The sequence below is a fragment of the Neophocaena asiaeorientalis genome, unplaced genomic scaffold (genome assembly GCF_003031525.2).
Source record: "Neophocaena asiaeorientalis asiaeorientalis breed wild unplaced genomic scaffold, Neophocaena_asiaeorientalis_V1.1 scaffold14, whole genome shotgun sequence".
Classification (NCBI taxonomy): Eukaryota; Metazoa; Chordata; class Mammalia; order Artiodactyla; family Phocoenidae; genus Neophocaena; species Neophocaena asiaeorientalis.
Window position 1 is genome coordinate 12,331,513 of NW_020175192.1, and position 22,605 is coordinate 12,354,117.

Below are 22,605 nucleotides of genomic sequence, written 5' to 3' on the forward strand. Positions count from 1 at the left end.
ATTATCCTTTGTTGAATACATAAAGAGCACATCTCCCACTGCTCTTGATCTTTCCTAATTGTGTTGGGACATCAAGCTTTATAGAGTTTACTGGAAGACATATGTGTAAATGAGTGTCTTAAGGAAAATGAATGAAAAATTCTAAGTATAGGGACTGCAATTACTCAAAGAAGTCCTTCTGCTTGTGCACCTTCTTCAGTTCAAGCCCTTAAGCAGTAGACTCATAACACAAAGCAAAATTCCCTAATTATGACACTAAGAACTCACCATAGTTTCTGAGGAATAGCCTCAGTGGTTAATTAAGCTCACTTAATTAAATCAGGTAAATACAAAAGTTATTGAACTTCATTAAACACATAAAACATAATAAATACATGTTATCCTACATCATTAAAAGATATAAGGTCTTTCATTGAAAAATACTTAGTAAAACCCAGATAGCCAAACAAGTAAGGAATTAGTGAACAAGATTATACAGTAGAATGAAAAAAAAATCTACTATGTAATAAATACATTGTAAAGTGATCATATATACTTTCATCATTTCAATTGAAAAAATACATTTCATTTCTTTTAGCCCACAGAGAAATGATTGGTCAAAATCAAAAGAAAGCTGCTCTCACATCCTACCAATAAAAACTTTTCATAAGCTGTTCTTCTTATGTTTAAACAACTTACAGTTTGTAAATGTGGGTTACTTGAAAGCTTAACTGATTTTCAGACCAATTAAAGATAGGTCTATTTTAAAAAATAGACTAGTGTTCCTGAATTTTAACCTTGAAGAATCTATAAAGTAGCATTCTGATTTGCTTTAAATAACAACATTGAGAACATTTACACGATTGACTTTACTCACTTTATTCTCTACGAGTAAAATTTTCAGGACATAGCTACCTCATTTCCATCCTTTAATAGGTTTATAGAAAGTTTGCAATCATTCATTCCTTTACATGTTCTTTAGCTCTGTGATCTGGGCACCAATTTTACAATGTATGTACATTCACTTCCTATTTTTTCTATTCCAAAAAATATGCCATTCTCCTTTCTGCTCTTATAGCTTCTAACACATTTAAAAGACCTTTCTACTTCACATTTTCAAATACTTCTTAGGAAAGACTATCTTTACTTTCATTCTTTGGTCAAATCATTTTTAAAAAGAGCATCTCAACTTTTGTTAACCATTTTTCTCTGAAAAGCATCACATAAGGACCTAAAGAAAAAAAGTATGTTGAATAATGTCTGCCATTTTCTTTTCTTTCAGAAACAAAATATATAAACTATCATTCAGTAACATTATTCTTTTGTTCTTAAAAAAAAAGTAATCATGTAAAATGTATGTGTGTGTCTGTATGATCACGGCTATTTTCTTCTCCAGGAGATTAGATCTTTAGGTCCAAAACCCGCAATAATTCAAAGTACTACCCACAACATTTAAGCATGATATTTGGCCCAAAGTGTACTTTAAGTAATGGAGACAGTAAGTAACATTGACACTGAGAGCCATGATTAAGGTAAACGTAGGGAAATATAAAAGGATCCAAGAACTTTCTATGAAGTCCTAGTCCTTTAAGTGTCAAATGTTCTCTGGTTAAGAATTAAAATATCAAGAAGAGTATGTATAAAAATATACCCTTAAGAGAAAGAAATGAGTAAAATCACAAACTTCTGGTATGATGGTACTAAGCATAAAGCATTTAAATATTGCTTCCATTCTTAATCGAATTTCTTTTCCTTCTACATTCTTGGCTAGCCTTTTCTTCTATAAACCATCATTAATATTACCATTTGGTAGGTTTTTCTTTCTGTTTTACAAAGAGTATAGGCAAGCAGTTATTTTTCCTTATTAAGTTTTAAAAATGAAAGAAGACTTATTTTGCAAACAAGTTCACAAAATCGGTCGCTCTTCTGGAGAATAGGATACTCTCCCATGTCTGTTATTGCCACTGGCATTCTAATAACTTCTTAAAAACAAGAGTCATTTTTATGTCTTGTCATAAGCAATATATCATTCATTTTGCATTCATTTCAGTGCAATGGAGGATAATAGAATAATGGGAAAACAACATATGGGAAGATTAGAACATCAATAGAGAAAAAAAGATTCTTCTTCACTCACCTGGGCCCTATTTCTAAACACTGAAGCTAAATACATATAACTAGAATTATAAGGAGCAATGAATTTTTCCCCACAAAGAAAAAAACATGAGGGAAAGGACATAAATAAAAACTCATACACAGAATGTTACCCACCTCAGAAAGAAAAGAGATACAAACTGGAGGTGACGAGTTCTGATAATCCACAAATCAAAGGACAGCCTATTTGTAAAGCATTCCTTATCTAGTACTGTCTAATTAATCTCCTAATAACTACTTCTTTTAAAAGAAATTCCCACCTATAAAAAACAGTACTCATTATTATTTCTGATTATATTTCCCCCTTTCATTCAGAAACACTTGAGCACATAATTCACTGTATTTCTCTCCATGCCCTGTCAGGCTATCAATTCAGATGACTTTCAATGTCCACATCAAAAGAAATCTAGCAATTCTAAAACTGTCAGAGGCTGATTATCAAACACATAATTTTAAGATACTCTAAGTTATTGACATTCTAAGTAAACCTGACCCTTTCCCTGAGAAAAGAAAATACTGTTCACCCACCTATCACAGTCAGAAGCACAAGAAGGCTAATCTGATTAAAAAGCTTCCTAGGAAATAGTTAGTACCCACCTTGTGCCCACTAAGGTCATGTATCCTCAAAGAACCAGAGTGAATATACTCTCACCCAAACAGGAACATTGAGTCTATTGTGGTCTTGCGGGGGCGGGGGCGAGGGCGGAGGAGAAAGACGAAAGGGTACGGATATTTGTTTCAAAACAATCTCAACAAATTTAATGCCCAAGAGTTTCCTTCAGAACAAGACAGAAAACAAGGAAAGTTAACAATTCTAACAATGCCCATAAGATGGTGTTCTGATCTAAAACAAGGAAACTTCATCCACAGAAAAGAAACAAGCATTTAATTTTGATGCAGTAATAAACAGAAAAGGACACCAATGTAGCTAGAAGTAAAATGTAAAGAGGGGACTTCCCTGGTGGTCCAGTGGTTAAGAATCCACCTTCCAATACAGGGGGCGCGGGTTCGATCCCCGGTTGGGTAACTAAGATCCCACATGCCGCGCAGTGCAGCCAAAAGATTTAAGAAAAAAAAAAAAAAAAAGTAAAATGTAAAGAAAAAAAAAGATTGAGCTTTTCCTAAACATTAGTAATTCAAAAAATGAGACTATATGAGGATGAAAAGTAGAAAAAAATAGTACAGGGTGACCGTATAATTTATTAACCAAACTGTCACATTTTTTTTTGCCCAGAGTGATAATTTTTAAAATCTTTTCATTTGAAATAATTTCCAACACAGAGAAAAACTGCAAAATAGGTACAGAGAATTCCTATATACTCTTTGCCCAGACTTACCAATTTTTAATATTTTGTCCATGTTCTTTATATCCTCTCTCTCTTTCCCCTCTATATCTCTACGTATGTATGTAGAAGCAATAAATAATTTTCTAAACCATTTCAGAAGGTTGCAATACATCATGTCTCTTTGCCTTTTATTACTTCAGTGTTTATTTCCTAGAAACGCGGTATTTTCTTACGCAAGCACTGTATAGTAAGTAAATTCAGGAAATTTAACATTAGTACAATACTTTTATCTAATAGAGTGTACATATTCCAATTTTGTTATTGTTCCAATAATATCCTTTATAGCATTTTCCCCCTCCAGTCCAGGATCATGTATTTTGCATTTAGTTGTCATGTCTCTTTAATCTCTTTTAATTTGAAATAATTCCTGAGCCTTTGTCTTTCATGACACTGACATTTTTGAAAAATACAGGCCAATTATTTTGTAGAATGCACCTAAATTTGTGTTTGTCTAATGTCTCCCGGTGAGATTTAGTTATGCATCCCTGGCTAGAATACAACATGAGAGATGTTGTGTCCTTCTCAGGTATTACATCTGACAGCATGCAAGGTTTATCTGACTCTCACTGATTATATTAATTTTGCTTCCCCAGTAAAGGTATTATCAGATTTCTCCACTGTACAGTTACTGTTTTCCCCAAGTAATAATCCATCTATCGACAGCCACACTCAGAACCACGCAAACATCCTGCTCCTCATCGGATCTGGTCCTTGAGATTTAGCATCCACTAAGGATTCTTGTCTTAGCCAGTCTACTGTGATGGTTGCAAATGGTGATTTTCCAATTTCAACAGTTCCTCCACATTTATCAATGCGCATTCTAACAGTGAGAAAGAACGCTCCCCACTCACTCATTTATTATCACTGTATGAACATATCTATTCCTGTTTTATCTAATGGGTTATAATCCATTACTCTCATTATTTATTTTGATGGTCAAACTGTCCTAGATTTGCTCAGTGGGAGCCCCTTCAAGATGTCCTTCTGACAAGCCCCTATGTCCTTTAGAAATGCCCCCGTTATTTTTTTGAGCACTTCCTTACTTTCTAGCATAATAAGATATTCCAGGCTCATCTAATACCTTCCCCAATCTAGTCCTGAGATCAGTTATTTTTTTTTCAAATAACTCTTAACTCATTTACTCCCAACACATTTACTCAATCTTACAATACACCTAAAACAGGTTCAGAATTACTATACCATATTATTGCAAAACAACTTAATAGAAGGAAGTGAGGGTTTGTTTGAAATTGCCCTTTTTACCCCATTCTAGACTGAAGGTATAAAGTCAAAGAACTGTGCTCAAAAGTTACTTAGACTAGTTCTTCTTTATTTCCTTTAGTGTGGTTATTTATTTGAAATGCAGGTGGTTCAATAGTTTCTGTTTGCTCAATGCTTTAGAATGCAATTTTGAGGCAAAAAATGAGAGTTGAATTTGCATTAAACAGTATAAACTGTAAAAATTTCATTGTTATTTTAGTATGAAATCTGTCATCTTTCTACTTACCAAAGGTCTAATTACAAGTTTCAACTATTAATATCATTAAGTTCTCTCAGGATATAAACAATAATAACACATAAAACTGTCACTAATGATCTACTCAAAGCCTTTTCAAAGATTTTAATGTAGAATTTGATTACTTTTGAACATACAAGCCAATGCTGATCTCCCCTTTTCCATAAGATTTATAAAATGAGTCAACCTTTGAAGCATGCATCATTGCCATTTCAGATGCCCTTTTATAATAACTACATCTGCATTCTACAGTTAGATTCATGTTGAAAATTCTTAAAAACTTGTCACCTTTTTCTTAAAAAAAAAAAAAAAAACACACACACAACCAACACTGCTAGATTTTGTTTTAGTACTATTTTGGAAAAGTCTTTTGAAACTGAAGAAGTAAGATGAAAAATCAAAAACAGAAAAAGGAAAAAAATTAAATAAGAACAGGCTTACCAATATAAAACTTAAAATTTTGTAGGTTGGAATGAATGAGATATTTTAAAGCAGAAGACAGATTTATCTTTTAATTTATTTATCCATAAAATATGGCTTTACCATAAAATAATTACCAATGGCTTCTTTCTCATCAGTCTATTTTATGACCCCTAAGCAAATAAGTGAAAATACACCCTCCAAGATCATATCACACTGGAGCAGGAGTGTCCTCAGTCTTGGATGGTTCTCAATCTTTTGTCTACCCTAAAACACCCTAAAATGGCTCTTGACTGTGACAATGTCATGGCTGGGGGTGGGGACAGAGGTCAGCCGTGGAATATCCCTTTTGACACCCTTCAGAAGCACAAGAGGATTCTTGCTATATAAAAATTATAGGTGTTTAATAATGTTATGGAAACTGCTTTATGAACTAGCTAAGTGTTAAAATGAAACATCTGAAATCAACATATTGATAGACAGGAGGTTTCTAATACTCAGCAAAAACATCTAACACAATAATAGCCTCATAAGAATCAAAAGAATCAAAAGCCATTTTCGTTAAAAGATCAAATTAATAATGGCCTCATATAACTGTATGGAAATTTAGAAAAGCTCATGAGTATGTATATACTGCTTCATGGAGGAGAAAAATAATAGTATTACGGTATCCTGGAAGGCACAAGGAGACTATTTCAAAAAGGAAATTATACTGAATGCTGCTGAGAGGCTGCACAAGGAAGTGACCACTGTGTGTGTGGGAGGAATATACATAGATGATGGAGTTTACTGATAAACTTGGGGAGAAAAAAGAAAATATTTCAGTACAGTGGTTAGGAACAAAAAGTGGACCAGGTAAGTTTAGTTTAGAATAAGAAGTAAGAAAACAGACAGAACCCACGAGCAAACTCTTTATGCTCTGCAGGGAAAGCAGAAAAATGGGTGCCTAGAGAGTGATGCGGCGATCAAGAGAAAACAATTTTGTTTTTACTTTATTTTTTAAAGTGGGAGCTATTAGAATCTGCCTATATGCAAATGGATATAAGCCAATAGGGAGAACATAATTGCAGGTCCTTGAGTAAGTGAGATGGGATAGGATCCAGAGCAAAATCAGAAGAGGGCTGACCTTAGCCAGAAGCAGCATGCTTCTTTCATTGTAGTAAGAAGGAATGCAGAGTATCTGAGTACAGATGTAGCTAGGCTGGTGGAACTGGTCATAGCACTAACTTCTTATTTGATGGCATCTATTTTTTCAATGAAATATAAGAAGCTCTTTCTAAACATACTCACAAATATTTGAACTATCAGCTAGTCTATTTCAAATATCCTAAATAAATTTAAAAGTTAAGTACACGTATACTGTTATTATGCTAGATCTGTGCTTTTCATGTATTTTGGACCCACCCCTTTTTCTTCCTCTACTTCTTTCTCCTTCATTCTACTTTCGCTTCATTCTCAGGCCTGAATTACTACAATTTGCTCCAGGGCAGTTTCCTTACTTCCCATCTTTCCTTATATTAATATATTTAATGAATGTATGTCTAATTCATTTTCCTGAATTAGAAACACAACAAACATCTTCTGTTCCACCAAACAGAATAACTATGCCCTCTTTTCTTCATCAAGCTAAATTAGACATGTGAAGACTTGGGGATGGGCAGTGGGAGAGGAGGGAGACAAGGGAATCAACACCTCTTAGAGGAGCAGAATTCTACCACACCCTCCTAATCATACTGATGCAGATCTATGGCTCATCTGGTCTTAATAACCTACCGCTAAAGGAAATTCCTCATGGAATTTGGGAAACTGGGAAACTGCGGCTTCAAAACGCAAAGTAACTTTCCAGTCTACACAACTGGTAGGCAGCAGAAGTGACATTCCAATGCAGATATTCTTGATTCCAAAAATTCGTGTAACTGTGCTATATAGCCAGTGTTGCAGTCTTGCAGTACGGCCACGAACCTGCTGCTAGTGATAGCTTTTCCTCCGTAAAGTGGGGAAAGGGTTAGGAAGAGCACAGTGCCTCCTAGGTCACCACCATCCTAGTCCAAAGCTTTGAGAAACTGCTCCCTAAGCAAATATGTATACACAGCTCATTCGCTTCTTCCTACCAGTTAGCACATGTTCCTCATTGATATCTGCTTAAACAGCACGTTGGAAGGTAGGAAAATGTAGGTGTAAGGCAAGTTCTGCTAGAAAACACCAGGCACAAAAGTGGGTGTCTGTTCAAAGAAGGTTTTTGTTTTAGGTCAACCTATATTTTTTTGCACCATCACACCCTGCTCCAGTTTCCTCAGCCTTATGAATGAGTAAGGTAAAGCAGGGACACTGACAAAGCTGGAGTACAGCAGGAAAAGATGGTATTCTGCAAAAATTCCATCAGTAAACTCTCCAACACTAAGTTAGTTACTTTAATTACAAAGCCTCTTTAATCCTAAATAATTACCAATTACTCCCTTTACTCCACTATTCAGGGACACCTCATTTTTTAAATAATAAAGCCTCATGCCATGTGTTTCAATGACTTTTTAAATTTTCAGAAAAATAATTCTCCTACATTAGATAAACTAGGAAAATACTGGCTACTGGGCTATTCCAACCTTAGGGCTGAGCCAGAGTAAATGGAAATAATGAACAGCACAGAAAGAAGATCATGAAGGAGGGGACTATGGGCTTATCTACCAGTTACCAACTGATAAAGCAGCAAGCTGTTGATAACTTTTACTTTTAGTCACAATTATTTCAGCTGTAAATGCTAAAATCATAATTTTGCTTTTTATTCACCTATAAAAAGCTAATGCATTAAACAATTAAGTTCTCTGCAGTACTATGTGAATAGTACTGAGAGTCCAATCATACCCCTCATAACTCACAGTTGCTTAAATATAGGTTTCTGATCAGCAGGTAGATTTAGAGAAATAAGCATGCCACCGAAACGCCTATTGTTCATGTAGTTACACTCAATGCTTAAATCCTCAGAGTATACATATGAGAAATGACTGATTCCAAATAGTAATAACTGATCAAAAGTAGTTTCAAGACTACTTCTAGGAAAATGGAGTAGATGTACTTTTCTGTACTCTTCCCACTAAGTACACCTAAAAAAACCTAGACATCATATGTAAAATATATATAAGAAGACTCTCAATGGTGGACAGAAGAAGGCAGACCAGTTAAGGACCTTGGTACCCAAGGAATGACTCATGGTGGTGAGTTCTCAAGTCCTTTTTGCCCCATATATACAGACTTAAGAGCTGAAGAAGCTGACAACTCAGAAAATGCCAACAGGTGCAGACAAACAAAAGCCTGTTCTCTCAAGCCAAAGGGCCAGGAAAGGGAAAGTCTGACATGACAGAAAACCTTTAGACAATAACTGCCTCTTCCAGTCAAATACTACAAAAAACAAAAACAACCCAGAAAAACAAAAACAAAAAAACTGTGGCTCTACCCCTACTCATGAAGCAAAGGCCTGTGATGAGTCTAAATTTGCAAGCTCACTAGGAAACAAGTCTTTATCTCTGCCAGGTAACAATTAGCCCCTCCTCACCACAGTGTTGGTGGAGACCACAGACTGCCACAAACTTTCACTACAGCCCAATGGTAACGAAGTCACCCCTCTTCTCCTCCTGTGATGTCAGTCAAGGCCATGTGGGGAAAAGATCAGCAAGGATAGAGAAGAACTCAATAACACCATCAACGAACAGGATGGAAGAGACATTTATAGAACGCTCCATCCAATAACAGCCAAAACACATTCTTTTTACATGCCCATTTAACATATACCAACATAGACCACATTCTGGGCCATAAAACAAAAATTTTTTAATGAAAAGAACTGAAAACATAACAAGTGTTGTCTAACCACAATCAAATCAAACTAGAAGGTATATCAAAAAGGTAATAGAAAAACCTCCAAACACTTAGATTCTAAACAACATACATCTACTAAATATTTAACCATGGGTTAAAGAGAAAGTATTTAACCATGGGTTAAAGAGAAAGTCTCGAGAATTAGAAAAGAATATATTGAACTGAATGAAAATAAAAATAGAATGTATCAAAATTTGTGGAATACAGCCAAAGTCGTACTTAGAGGGAAATTTATAGCACTGAATGCATATATCAGAAAAGAGGAAAAGTCTCAAATCAATTTTCTAAACTACCACTCCAAGAAAAAGAGTGAAATAAGCCCAAAGTAAGCAGAAGGAAATAATAAACATAAGAACAGAAATCAACATTACTGAAAAAAAAAAAATCAATAAAACAATGACTTAGTTCTTTGAAAAGGGTCAATAAAACTGACAAACTTCTAGGAAACACTAGTAACACAGAAGAGAAAACACAAATTACCAGTTATCAGGAATGCAACAGAGGCTATCACTACAGATTCTGCAGACATTAAAAGGTATCTAACAAAAGAAAACTACAAACAACTCTACACACAGAAATCTGACAGCTTAGATGAAATTCCTTGAAAGACATAAGCTACCAAAACTCACACAAGGAAAAAATATATAACCTAATTAGCCCTGTACCTATTAGAGATACTGAATGAATAATAATCTTCCAAAAAATAAAGTACCAGGCCCAGATGGTTTCACTGGTAAATTCTACCAAACATTTATAAAAGAAATAATTTCTTCTAGAAAACAATCTCATCCGGAAAATAAAAGCAGATGGGACACTTCCTAATTCATTCTATGAAGCCAGCATTACCTTAATACCAAAATAAAGACATTACAAGTAGGGAAAACTACAGAATGGGTATTTCTGGTGATGGAAATGTTTTGTACCTTGAGTGCATCAATGTCAATATTCTGGTTGTGATACCATACTACAGTTTTGCAAGATGTTACCACTAAGGAAAAATAATAAAGAGGGTACTGGGAACCTCCCTGTATTATTTCTTACAACTGCATGTGAACCTACAATTATGTCAAAATGAAAGTTTAATGAAAATTTCATTAACCCTTACAATACTAAAGCATTAATGAATTCTAATGTCACACGTTCTATTTAAGAAAGCAAATGTTAACAGTAATTATTATAAGAAAATTTTAAAGAACCATTTAAAACAGTAATTTGGCTGTAGTTGAAGCTCTAATATAAATTGCAATGAAAATGCTATAAGGTTGCTACAGTTTACTAGGGAAAATGACAGTTGTTCTCAGAGTACACACTAACAAGATATTATGCTTCACAAATATGTCATTTTTGATGAGTTAAATGATCATGCTGGTTTTAATGATCATTAAAGTAGGCCTGCTGGCTTTAATTACACAAAAGGTTGATGGGAAGAGGGTGAAATACTAGAATTCTGGGTTATCTAAACAGAAAATTTCTATTCTCTCCCATTCCATATATTTATGTCTAACTATCTTATCTGTAACTCATTTAAGGCGTACACACTTAAAACTATTTGAGCTGCCTCTTATTCATTATGAATTGAATAGTTCAAACATTTTGATTATTATATCTTTCCTTATAGCTTCTGATAAATGCAATATTTATAAATGGAATGGAATATTTATAAGTGGAATACTTCTTGCCATATCAATAAACAAAGGATGTCACAGTCATCAAGGATTGCAACCCTCCAACATGAGCCGGTGAGCCCTGAGGAAACTCAGAGCTGAAAAGAATACCTGCCATCTAGCAGCCATCAGACTGCAGCCACTCCCTGCAGTGAGCCCTGAGAAAACTCGGTTTGTGAAAATACAGGATACTGGCCCCAGAAAGCTGAGGTGCATATCAAAGGAATGACTTCAGTGAGCCCAGACTCTTGCATCTTCCCATACATAGAAAAGCGCTAAATTCCTTAACTTGAGATATCTGGTTTTCTTTAATTGAAGATAATCTTTTGACTACCCGTCCTTTTGTTGCAAAACTCTTATATATCCTGGCTCCGCCCCTCATTTCCTTGGAGCAGTTTCTCAGAGTCATCTGAGAGCTATCTCTCAGAGTTATCTCCCAGGCTGTAGTCCTCATTTTGCCCCAAATAAAAATTAACTCATAACTCTCACATTATGCATTTTTTAAGTCAACACGACACTTCTAAATACTGTTTTCTCAATATTTCAAATGAATGTTTTTCAAGCCTGCTGCCTAGAGAGCAAAGACTTAAGAACATAATTTATAAAGTTGGATAAATCAATTTATTATCCAAGTAAGTCATTTTCTTATAATAATACAATGATAAATCTTGCAGGTAATATTAATCAGGTAAATTTTCTTCTTTTTGAAACGAACAATCTTTAAGCTAAGAAAGTAGAGAAACATTATATTAATGGATTGAATTTAAGCCCTGAATTTATGGGTCAGCCCAATTTTTCAAACGTGTTTTATACCACATCCTTCTAAATGAATGAGTGGGTTAAAAAATCTGATTCTGCATATATAAGAATACTGAACTCTAGAGCCAAACTGCTTGAGTTCAGATCCCAAAAATTTCCCTTAAGGACTGTGAACTTGTAAAAGTAACCTAACTTCTGGTGTAAAAAAAGGTACAGTGATAGTATCTATCTCCTAGTGTTATGAGGATTCAATGCCCTTAGAACAGGTCTTGGCTTACAGAAGCATTCAGGAGTTGTCAGCTGCTATTATTATTACTGTATTTTACATAAAGCTAACTTCTAAAAAAAAACTTTGCCTTGCTGCAAGTAACCTAAAAGACAATTCAATAAAAACTACTAAATGAATTGAACAGGTGCTAAAAAGAAGAAATGAACTAGCTTCAGGTTAACCTTTGACCTGTTTGTTCAAGATGCAAATAACATTTTAAAATTTAAATCATGGTGACCTATGTCAGATATGGTCATTTTAAAAAGGTACTACTTTTATATTCCTCTCCTAAGTCCTTTTCATATTTTTAAGGTTTCAAAAAAGTATTTCAATCACTTTTAATAACGAACTCTTAATTTTCCTGCTCATGTCCAAAATTATAGACAGATAAAACCATTAATAAAATTTTCTTAACAATTAGTTAAGGGATTAACATTTTCAACACATCTTTAAAATGACTGTTCACACTGTTTTATTTCAATGACAATTTTTAACTTTCTTGCTCTAATACTAAAGGGAATGTTTTTTTAAATCAGGAATTCATGTTAAACAATAATTTTCACCTAATAAAACTGAAGTGGATAAACATAGCTTTTCTTTAAAAGTAAGGGATTTCCTTTCATGGTTTGTTTTCTAGGAGGTACACTGTACTATCAGACTTCCTAATAACTGATAAAAATAATTACTTAAGTTCAAATTAAGGACGTGAGAAATCTGTCTTCAGTCATGGAGGCTGATAGTAAAAATGTACTACACATGAAAGGCAATATGCTCCACTCTAGTACAGCTGATGTGCAAAACAGCCCATTAACAGAACAATAACCAAAAGAAGAGTAAAAATTAGGCCTTGGTTTGAAGTCTGATGTGACATCTGGAAGTCTGATGTGACAGCTGCAGGAAGTTTGATCTTTCCAGAATTGGAATATTTTCAAGCAAAGGAACTAACCAAGAAATCTGTTGAAAAAAGGCTCAATAGATACCTTACCCATCACACCAATTAAAAAAAAAGAAAAACTTTAATGCACTGTGTTTTAAGAGGTATACATGACTATAAGCAATTCAAAACCATTTTTAAGAAGCAGAAAATTTACTAGAGCTAATCAATGAATTTGGTAAAGTAGCAGGATACAAAATTAATGCACAGAAATCTCTGGCATTCCTATATACTAATGATGAAAAATCTGAAAGTGAAATCAAGAAAACAATATGGCATGAGAGTGAAACAATTAATAGCTATTGAGTACTTGTAGGACCTGGAAAATATGCTGCCCTCAGTGACCAGTAATCAGAGCCTAGATGTCCTTATTTATTCAATTGTTTCATGGACTCATCCAAGTTCTGGGCACAAGGAAGCGAGCAAGAGAGACAAAAGCCCAAATCCTTGTGAAGCTTGCATTCTATTGGGGCAAAAAATTAACAACAACAAACTAATGCAATTTCATATATCCATAAAGAAAATAAGTAATAAATCCATAAGGAAAATGAAGTAAGCTAATTGGATTGAGAACAAGAAGGCTTCTCTGAGGAGTGAACATTTGAGTGGAGATTTGACTGATGACCCATGTGAAGTTCTGGGGCACTGTCCCAGTTTTAGTAAAGAGCACGTGTTGGTCCAGACACAGAAAGGGGATTCATCTGTGTGAGGAGCAGCAAGCATACAGCTGTAGCTGAAGCAAAGAGCTCACGGGAGAACACAGTACAGGACAAGATCAGAGATATGCAAGGCAGGGGCCCGATCATGGTCGGCTAGGGTTAAAGTCTGGATTTTATTCAGGGGTAATGAGAATATATTAATGAATTTTCTAATCACAGCACTGATTTATGCTTTAGAAAGACCACTCCAGCTATAGTGGAGGCAGAGAGACCCATTATGAAGCTACCGCTGTCATGAAAGAAAGACGAAAGGCGTGTACAAGGGCTAGAGCAGTGAAGCTGGTAAGAAATGGTTGGACTGGGGATTTGAAAGTATGGTAGACCTGAATTACTGATAGGTTGCTTTCGAAACGTGAGAAGAAGAAAGGAATCCTAAATTTTGGCTTAAGCAAAACCTAGCAGTCAAACCTACCGAGGCAGGGTCCAGATCATTTAAGTCTTCGCTGATCATGCTGAAGGTTTTCATTTTATCTGAAAAGCAGTAGGAAGCAGTAAAGAAGAAGAACAACAAAAAAGAGATAGGATTCCAGATATATCTTGCTGATTTAACACACCAGGCTCAGCAAGCACATACCAGACCCCTCAACATTGCCTCTAGCCTGAGCCACAGCGGATTCCTTCTAGAAAGGGAGCCAGCCCATCAATCACAGATTAGAATTTCCTCAGAAGTGCAATGAATCCAGACAAAAGTTTATTCCTGAGAAACCCTGGCGCAAATATATCCCTCTCCCTTATTCCCCTATCCCTAAATGTACTAGGAAACTGCTGGGATGAATTACCTTGGCAACCTCGTGACCATCTAAACTCACTCACTTTACATCCCTGTCATCCTCGGTTCTGCCAGCGATAACTCTCCTTTGGCCATCTATCCTTTACCAAACTCTCAGCCTCAATCTGCTGTCACCTCTTCTTATGACCCAACTTCCCACTGCACCTCACAGAATCCCCTTTACATGATTAACAAATACTCCTACATCCTTATCCTCTTCAATGAACACTCCCTTTGTCAACCACCTTTAATTTACATGTAGCTCTGGCAAAGTAATACCACATGCAGCACAGCCCTTTAAAAAGGAAGCTCCTCATTCACCAAATCTTCACATACTTCATTCAGGAATAGAGAGATACATGTGTGTGGATGCTAAGTCTGAATATGGTAAAGAAGCATAATTCCAATGGAATTGACAAAATAACTCTAAATTCACAAGGAAGAATAAAGGATGAAAACACTGTACCTAAATGGTAAATACTAGAGGATTAGTTCAAAAAACTAAAATATATCCATAGAAGGATACCACGAAATTTATAAATTCATGTTGCAGAAAAATACTTAGCACCTTCTGGGAATATTCATATAACTAAATTAAAAAAAAGATTTTTAAGCAATATGTGTAATGTATAAGGCTGATTTGATTAAAGAGAAAGAAGAATGTGGGGTGTGTATACTAAGAAAAAAAGGTTATAAATAAAATACACCAGAATGTTCTCTGTAGGTGGTAGAATAATGAGTAATTTTTTCTTTTTTGTACTTTTCCTATTTTCCCTAATTTCTAAATGAAATGTATTTTTTATACCTAGAAAAAAAGGTCAAAATAAGTAATTTTTAAAAAATCCATAATCATAACACACCAAAACTGCTCTTCAATGAAATTTACAAGGCTTGTTTAGGCTTTTCCTATCCTTGTTTCCTAAAAAACAAAAAATAAACAAACAAAACCACCTCTAAGTCCTTCAGTTGACTGCCCAGAACTTCAGTCATTAACCAAAACCAAACAAAAAACCCTCAAGATCTCTTCTAAGCAAATCATTCACTTAATAATTCAACAAAGAGTTTAATGAGTCTTTCCAATTGATTATTCTCTTTAAAATACCTAAGTGCACTATTCAAAGCAGATGGCTATATGCTGGGCTCCCTTAACTGTAAGACTAAGGGTATGTTGTTGTTTTATACAGCTCTAAAACCTCATGCATTCTTTATGCGGAAGAGGGTATTAGTCATTTATTTATTTTAAAATATTAGGTAAGAGAGATTTTCACTTTGTTAATTTCCTTTAAGGAGTATACATATATCTATACATAATTTTAGCCAATGCACAAAAGCAGTAACATAAAAAATTTTGGAAGTCATCTTTGGCAATTAAATTCCCAAAGACAAAAAAAATAAAGAACAGAAACTTCACCCTCAAGGTTAAGTAATGGTACTACAACTACATCTGGCATAAAAATAGTGACACATCATCTAGAATAATCTCTAATAACTCTAAATTAAGACTTTCAAAAGATTCTCTTTTTATCACTGCTCAATCTTTTAAATTTAACTTTGGAAATAATACTTCCACCATAATTCCATCAGAATGGAATTCTTTCCATCGGAAAGAACTGCTTAGAAGAGAACCTGCATGGGCAGAAAAACATTTTGGAATATATTTCACTGCATTATATAACACGGGTGTGTAAATATCATTAGCTTATATTTTCCACTAGAATGTTTTTCTTTTAAATCATATCTGAAAAGTTGTATGTCATTTCCAAGAGAGCATATTTGTGAAAAAAACAATTAATGAGCTCAGTATTATGACCAAGAAGAATTTAATATCTTCCTATCTAAGCCAAATACAGTGCTAGATGCTTTTCCGGGGAAGTTTAACAGACATGGTATCTGTCCTCCAGGAAGATTTGGTCTCTATGAGTTATTCTGCCAGATTTCTTTCCCAAACTAACAGCCAGTATAACCTCCCCTGAAATTCACTTCCACTTAGAAGATAGCTTCTTGCTGTTCATAACTTATATTCAAACTTTGTCTTTAAAAAAAGTGAAAGTGGATCTAAAGCAGTGCTGCATTAAATGAACAAATGGACAAATCTAACAAATGGACAAGGCAGGTGTTGAGGATTGAAGAGAAGGAAAGGTCAGATAGAGGACACAGACACAGAGACAGTCTTGGTCAGCATTTATAATATCCCTCTAGTACTATGAATTTTCTCCTTTGGTCAGAGACCACTCCAAGGCTGCAATCATTGCCCGGGGCTTTGCTAAAGGAAGAGACTGAAAGGCTGCAGAACCTAAACAGCAGCCCTGAGGCTACAGACTTTAACTTCATTATTTAAAACTTTATAATTATATTTAAATTTCCTCTTTACACTGGTTTAAAATAGCTTTATTCCTCTAGTGTATGTTATCATGATTCAGCAACCAAATCACCTAAACTCTTATTAATTTAGATAAATCAGATTACTCTGATTTATCTGAGATTATGTTAATTTTAACACTGAGGGAAGTTGTCTTTCCATGCAGAGTAATTAAGCAAAATTCCACATATTTTCAAAGCTTTCTGTATATAGATATTTTCCATTCACCTCAGAATCTTTGTTAAAAATGGACTCAAAAGTGAATAAAAGATTTATTTTCTTCAAACCTGGACAAATTTAAAAGGAAGCTAAAAGTCATTTACTTTCATACAACCTAAAACAATACTATGAGTACTGCAGTGACAGAGGCTCCAAATTATAAATGTCAGTTAAGTAAAAGAAGGCAAAGGCAGCAGAACTCAGATGCTGAGAATAAAAACAAAAATAGATCCAATGCAGCATTCTGCGAATGAAGATCAGTGAAAACGGTTGCTCAATATCATATCACTTATAGCATTATTTCCTATGTTGTTATTGAGAGAGTCTTTCTATTCCAGCATGTCCTTTGTTGGTTCCTGACATTTGCCTTAATAAAACCAATACTTAAGCCAAAATTTTTTCACTATCTGAAGAAAGAAGGTAATCCACTGCCTCAGTTAAAAAGTACTTTGCTATCATGGTAAAAGGGAGAAGATAATGATAAAAATATAAACAGAGTGGCAAGGGAGGAGCGGCATCATATTTTATTTAACCATTGATGTAAGCAATAAGGCAGCAGGTTGTCTTTCCGATCAAAACTACTTTTATAAAGTAATACAAATGCCCTTGCTTGCTCAATAGTGAAGGTCTTCAGAAGAATCAACTGAGAAGATGAGGTACAGGAAATTACAATCCAAACCATAAAAAAAAAAGTCCAAAGCATGAATAATTATATTATCATTTAATGCTGTAATTCTCAGAAATTCTGAGTATAATAAGCAATCCTATTGCTTATGCTTATGCCAGTATAGCGATTAACGAAAACAGTTAATATAACAAATCAATAATAGAGATAATGGCATATATATTTGTTGAGCTTTTATCAGTAAAAGAAAATAAAATTCAGACCATAAAGATTTTATAAAAGCAAGCAAATAGATCCAATAGCTAGTAGATAAAATAATCGGGCAGCTCTGTTTTCTTACCTGTAAGGACAGCTTTTGCTGAAGGATCCGCCAGGTCCAGGGCTGATTTCCCATCAGTGTTCCGAATGTTTGGATCAGCTCCGTGCTGCAGCAGCACTGTGCAGGGAAAGCAGAAACAGTATCTTACCTCAGGGATACAAAGATTATTTACTGGTAAGTGCCGCCTCGGCATGGTGTAGGCATAAACATACATTGCACAATTTTTTCTCTTTCAAGAAAAAAAAAGAAAGAAAGAAAAAGAAAAAAAAGCTCTGCAGCAAAGGATCCTCTCTAGAGTAAAGCGAAGTTGGCAACTTGTGGTACAGTATAATCACATGACTTAACATCATAAACACGAAACTAGAAAAATCCTGCAACAGACAGTTTGGGTTTGCCTCCTTCAGGCAGAAGGATGGGGAGCTGTATGCTCGCTGCCTCGCGCTGTGAAATCCTCTCACTATGAGCCTGCCCTGTCTTTACTACCACTGTGGCTGCTTGTTGCTGCTGCTGCTTCACTGCTGAATTTTTCACTGCTGAATTTCCCACCGCTTCCTCGCCTTGGAACAGCTGTAATACTGTGCAAGCCTTTTAGTGCTCACTGCTTACATGTATGGAAACGCATCAGAACATACTGGCTTGCTTCCAAGAAGTTTACCAGACACAGTAACGCATGCAACTCTGGTTCCCTGCAGCCGAGCTGCAGAAAGGAACTGCCTTCCACAATAATTCTGGCCATCAAAAATTTTTAGAATCAGAAATTCAATCACTATGATATATGCTGAGGAATGAATGTTACACATGCTATATTGGATAAAAAGTAGCTACAGAGAATTTTGAGATGTGTAGGCTTCCAAAAGAGAGAATCACTGTTTAAGTAAAATCCAGATATAATTTATTAATCTAAAACATTTCTCAACTACATCTGGTATGTGTGTGTATAGGGGCAGGGTGGGGATGGTGGAGAGGGGAGGGCGGGTGTTGCTATAACACTACCCAACCAATGGTTAAACTAATAAATATATTAAAAACTAGTCTAATAAGCAAAGTTCAATTACAAGTTATTCTAACAGTTCAAATCTAACACTTTGTGTACTCCTGGAGAGAACAGGAGTTGTTACCATTTACCAATATTCTATAGCATAAATTTAAAACAAAGCAGAAATATTAAATTCAAATAAATGGTTAAAGACATGTTATATATAATGACTGTTGATGTGTCCCAGATTTTCATTCATTAACAGTCCCATGCTAAAGTACATACATTCTTTAGGAATATTTGGAAGGCAAGCCTCATTATTAATAAGTATAGAGCTTTATAAAGCTCTTCTTCTCCCTTTAATACATAAGCCATCTAGTCGATGGCTTTATTATAAGGTACAAAGGAATAGCTTTATCTAGAATTGGGACGCAGCTGCTGGGACAGCGTGCATCAGCATCTCTTGCACTAAATCCCGGATACTTTCAGACTTGGGATAACAAAAACTAGCCATGGCTTGAAAAGATGCAGTGAGATTTTGCTAAGACTTTCACTCTTGACTGTAAGCAATGAACATAATTCTTTTCCAGATGTTTATAAAGTGACAAAAGTAGCACAAAATAGCAAGTACCATAATGTGAAACTGTAGTTATTCTTTCATCATAATGAATAAGCTTTCACAACAATATATATATTTTTTATTCCAGGAAGAAATCCCAACATGAACATTTGGCTTGTAAAGGGTCTTTATCATGAAGCAAGCTCATGTATCAAATGTAAAGATGACAGCTATCGCTATATCTTTATTTAGATGCTGAGTGATCACATGCAAAAAGTAGGAAAACAAAGAAATGACAGCTACCATGAAAATCTGAGTTTTTTTATCGCATACTTCGAGAACTTCAGAACCTACTTTAAACAAGAAGTATAAGAACGTAGTTTAACAATCCTTGATGATAATATGGTGGGAGCTTTTACTTTGCAGCTTAATGCGTGGTAGAGGCAAAACATAGAAAGCCTTATTGTTCCTCCAAAAGTCACCTAAAGTCTCAGCCTTACCTATTATATCTTTGCTATTTTGCAACAGAAATCTGCCATTACAGCTTAGTTGCAGTTTTGCTTTGTTTTAGTTGACTTTGAAAGGAGTTATCTTTTCACTAGAAATATCTGTTTTCTAAACATTTTTGAGTCATATGCATCTCATTCATTGGACCTGAACACACAGAAACATCACTGCAGAGTTATGTAGCAACAGGGAAGAAGCTGAATTTTCCAAACCAGATGCTGATAACAAAATCCACATTAGAAAATAATCGAACCATTTTAATTCACCAGATATGGGTAAAAAACCCACAAAACTCAGTAGAGTTAAGAGTTTTAGGAGCAATAAAGGTATCCATAACTAGACCACAAGGGATCTAAACTTACCTAACCTTTTATAAAAGGGCAGCACTGGGGAGATTAAATGGGAACAAAAAATAGCATCAAAAGTACTAAGCACAGAGCCTGACAATACATATCAGCTAATACTAATATTTAAAGCACATTTTAAAATGTATTTGTACTCTCAACTTTACCACTAACTACTAATTCATTGCTTTGTCCTAGAGCCAAACCTTCAGATCTTAACTTTTTCTGTAAAGGGCCAGAGAGAAAATACATTAGGCTTTGTAGACCATATGGTCTCTGTCTCAGCTATTCAGCCTTGCCTCAACCCCATCATTACAGAGGAAAAGCAGCCACAGACAATACTTAAAGGCATGTGTGTGACTCTGTTTCAATAAAACTTTATTAAAATTTGAATTCTGTATAATTCTCATATATAAGAAAATATTGTTATTATTGTATATTTTAAAAATCATTTAAAATGTAAGAACAATTCTTAGCTTACAGGACATACAAAAAACAAGGGGTGAGCTGGATTTGGCCCATGGTCATAGTCTGCCAACCTCGACCTTGGGCAGGAATAGATAAAGTGTGGGCAGGAATAGACATAGTGTGGTCCATGGACTGTTCTAGTCCTCGAACTCTCTGTAATCCATCGACATTGAGATAACCACAGAAATTAAGAGGAAACATTTAAAACTGTGTGTGTCATTTTAAAATTACTTTTTCCAGTACCTCATCTTTATTGTAGTTTACAGAGTTATCGGCCTGCCATGCATTGGGGAAGGAAAAAAACTGGTCCCTGACCAGACAAGGTTGAGAAGCACTAAGCCAGTTCCCAGGTCTATAAAGTGAAGGACCTGGACTAGATAAATGATTTCTATGTATCTAGAATAGGCCTCAAATCCCTGATAATGCTTTAGAGTTACAGTCTAAGCATTAAGATCTAAAATCTTAAAAAAGAAAGATTTGCCTCAAACAGACCCTTTTCCTTCCCTACGCTTTTAATCAAAATGGAAAAAAAATTTATTTATCCTAACACTTGATTTAACAAAAACAAAATTAATAGTTGAGTCCATGATCAAAGTTGTAGGGTACATACTAAAAAGTACCAAACTACTTCTTGAGCAATTCCTCAAGTCAAATTTGTTTCGCACTATTCCCTATGAAGATCTGTGTGATACTATTTTCTAATACCAGAAGAACAGCACATACATAGGGCAAGGATAACAACCATGGCTTTCAAGACAGTCAGTCTGTACTTGAAGTAGTGACATGTAGGACTCTCAATGCTGGATGCTTCAAAAGTTGCTTTCAAAGTTCTGTGCTACCAAAAGGAATAATAAAATATGACTACAGATACATAATACAATTAGAAATTCATCTTGTAACAGATTCTTCTTCAAAAGTAGCACAAATGTCTGAAGCAAAGTTCCCAGAATATACAATCAATATACAAACTAAGGTTTGAAAGAAAAACAAGGAAACTAAAATCTGAGTAATATTCAGTAAGTAAATTCGAGACTACTGTGGACGGACATTCAAAATCTCCTTGTATTATCTTTAACCAATTAGGGCATTATCAAACCTCAAATCCCAAATGTCTAGGCTCTATAACTCAAACCCATTTATCTCCTTTGGAAGTTATAAGGGTGGAGAAAATATAGCAGCTAGCGTAATAACAGAGAGTTAAACCCAAGGTAAGATCAGAATATTCAAAATGACATTTTCAAAAAAGCTATGGCAAGAAGGACATGTGATTTTCCTATTTCTGGTGCAAACATTCAGCTACAGCGAGCCAGATTCAGGGAGCATGCCTTCAGTCTGTGACCAATGCAGGAGAGACTGAAATCGATTCATTTAATTCCTCAAAACTATTAAATTTAAGCATTCATATCATTTTAGAAAATATTTCTACACGTATGTGAAGCCTCATCTTATCAAATTCCTAGAAAAATATCAAGTGCTATTATGATAAATTATATTTAAGTACAGGCACTAATAACTGATTTAAGAAGATAGAAGAAATAGAAACAATGTGAATTTTCCAAGCTAAAAATGTAGCAAGGCGTTTCGGTAAATTACGAAAAAGCATTTAAGTATAGTTTTCACTTTTAATGGCAGAAACCCTCCTATTAAGACATGGTAAATTCTTTGTTATGTGAATTTAGAGCTACATTAAAGGTCTAAAACTGTTCCTCACAATGAACAGACACTCAATTTTAAAAGAAGTTATGTTTATGTTAAAATGTTTTGCAAGTATTTCATAGTCATCGTACTCTTTTTTTTTTTTTTTTTTGCAGTACGCGGGCCTCTCACTGTT

At 34.9% G+C, this 22,605-nt stretch overlaps 1 protein-coding gene across 2 annotated transcripts in view; it reads right to left on the reverse strand.

Moving 5' to 3' along the window:
- Window positions 1–22,605, reverse strand: part of TNKS (tankyrase) — a 171,953-nt gene that overhangs the window by 106,108 nt on the left and 43,240 nt on the right. For both annotated transcript variants that reach the window (XM_024765070.1, XM_024765071.1), the window contains exon 3: window positions 17,942–18,037. In XM_024765070.1, the coding sequence (XP_024620838.1) occupies window positions 17,942–18,037 (96 nt within the window). The remainder of the gene's footprint in view (window positions 1–17,941; window positions 18,038–22,605) is intronic.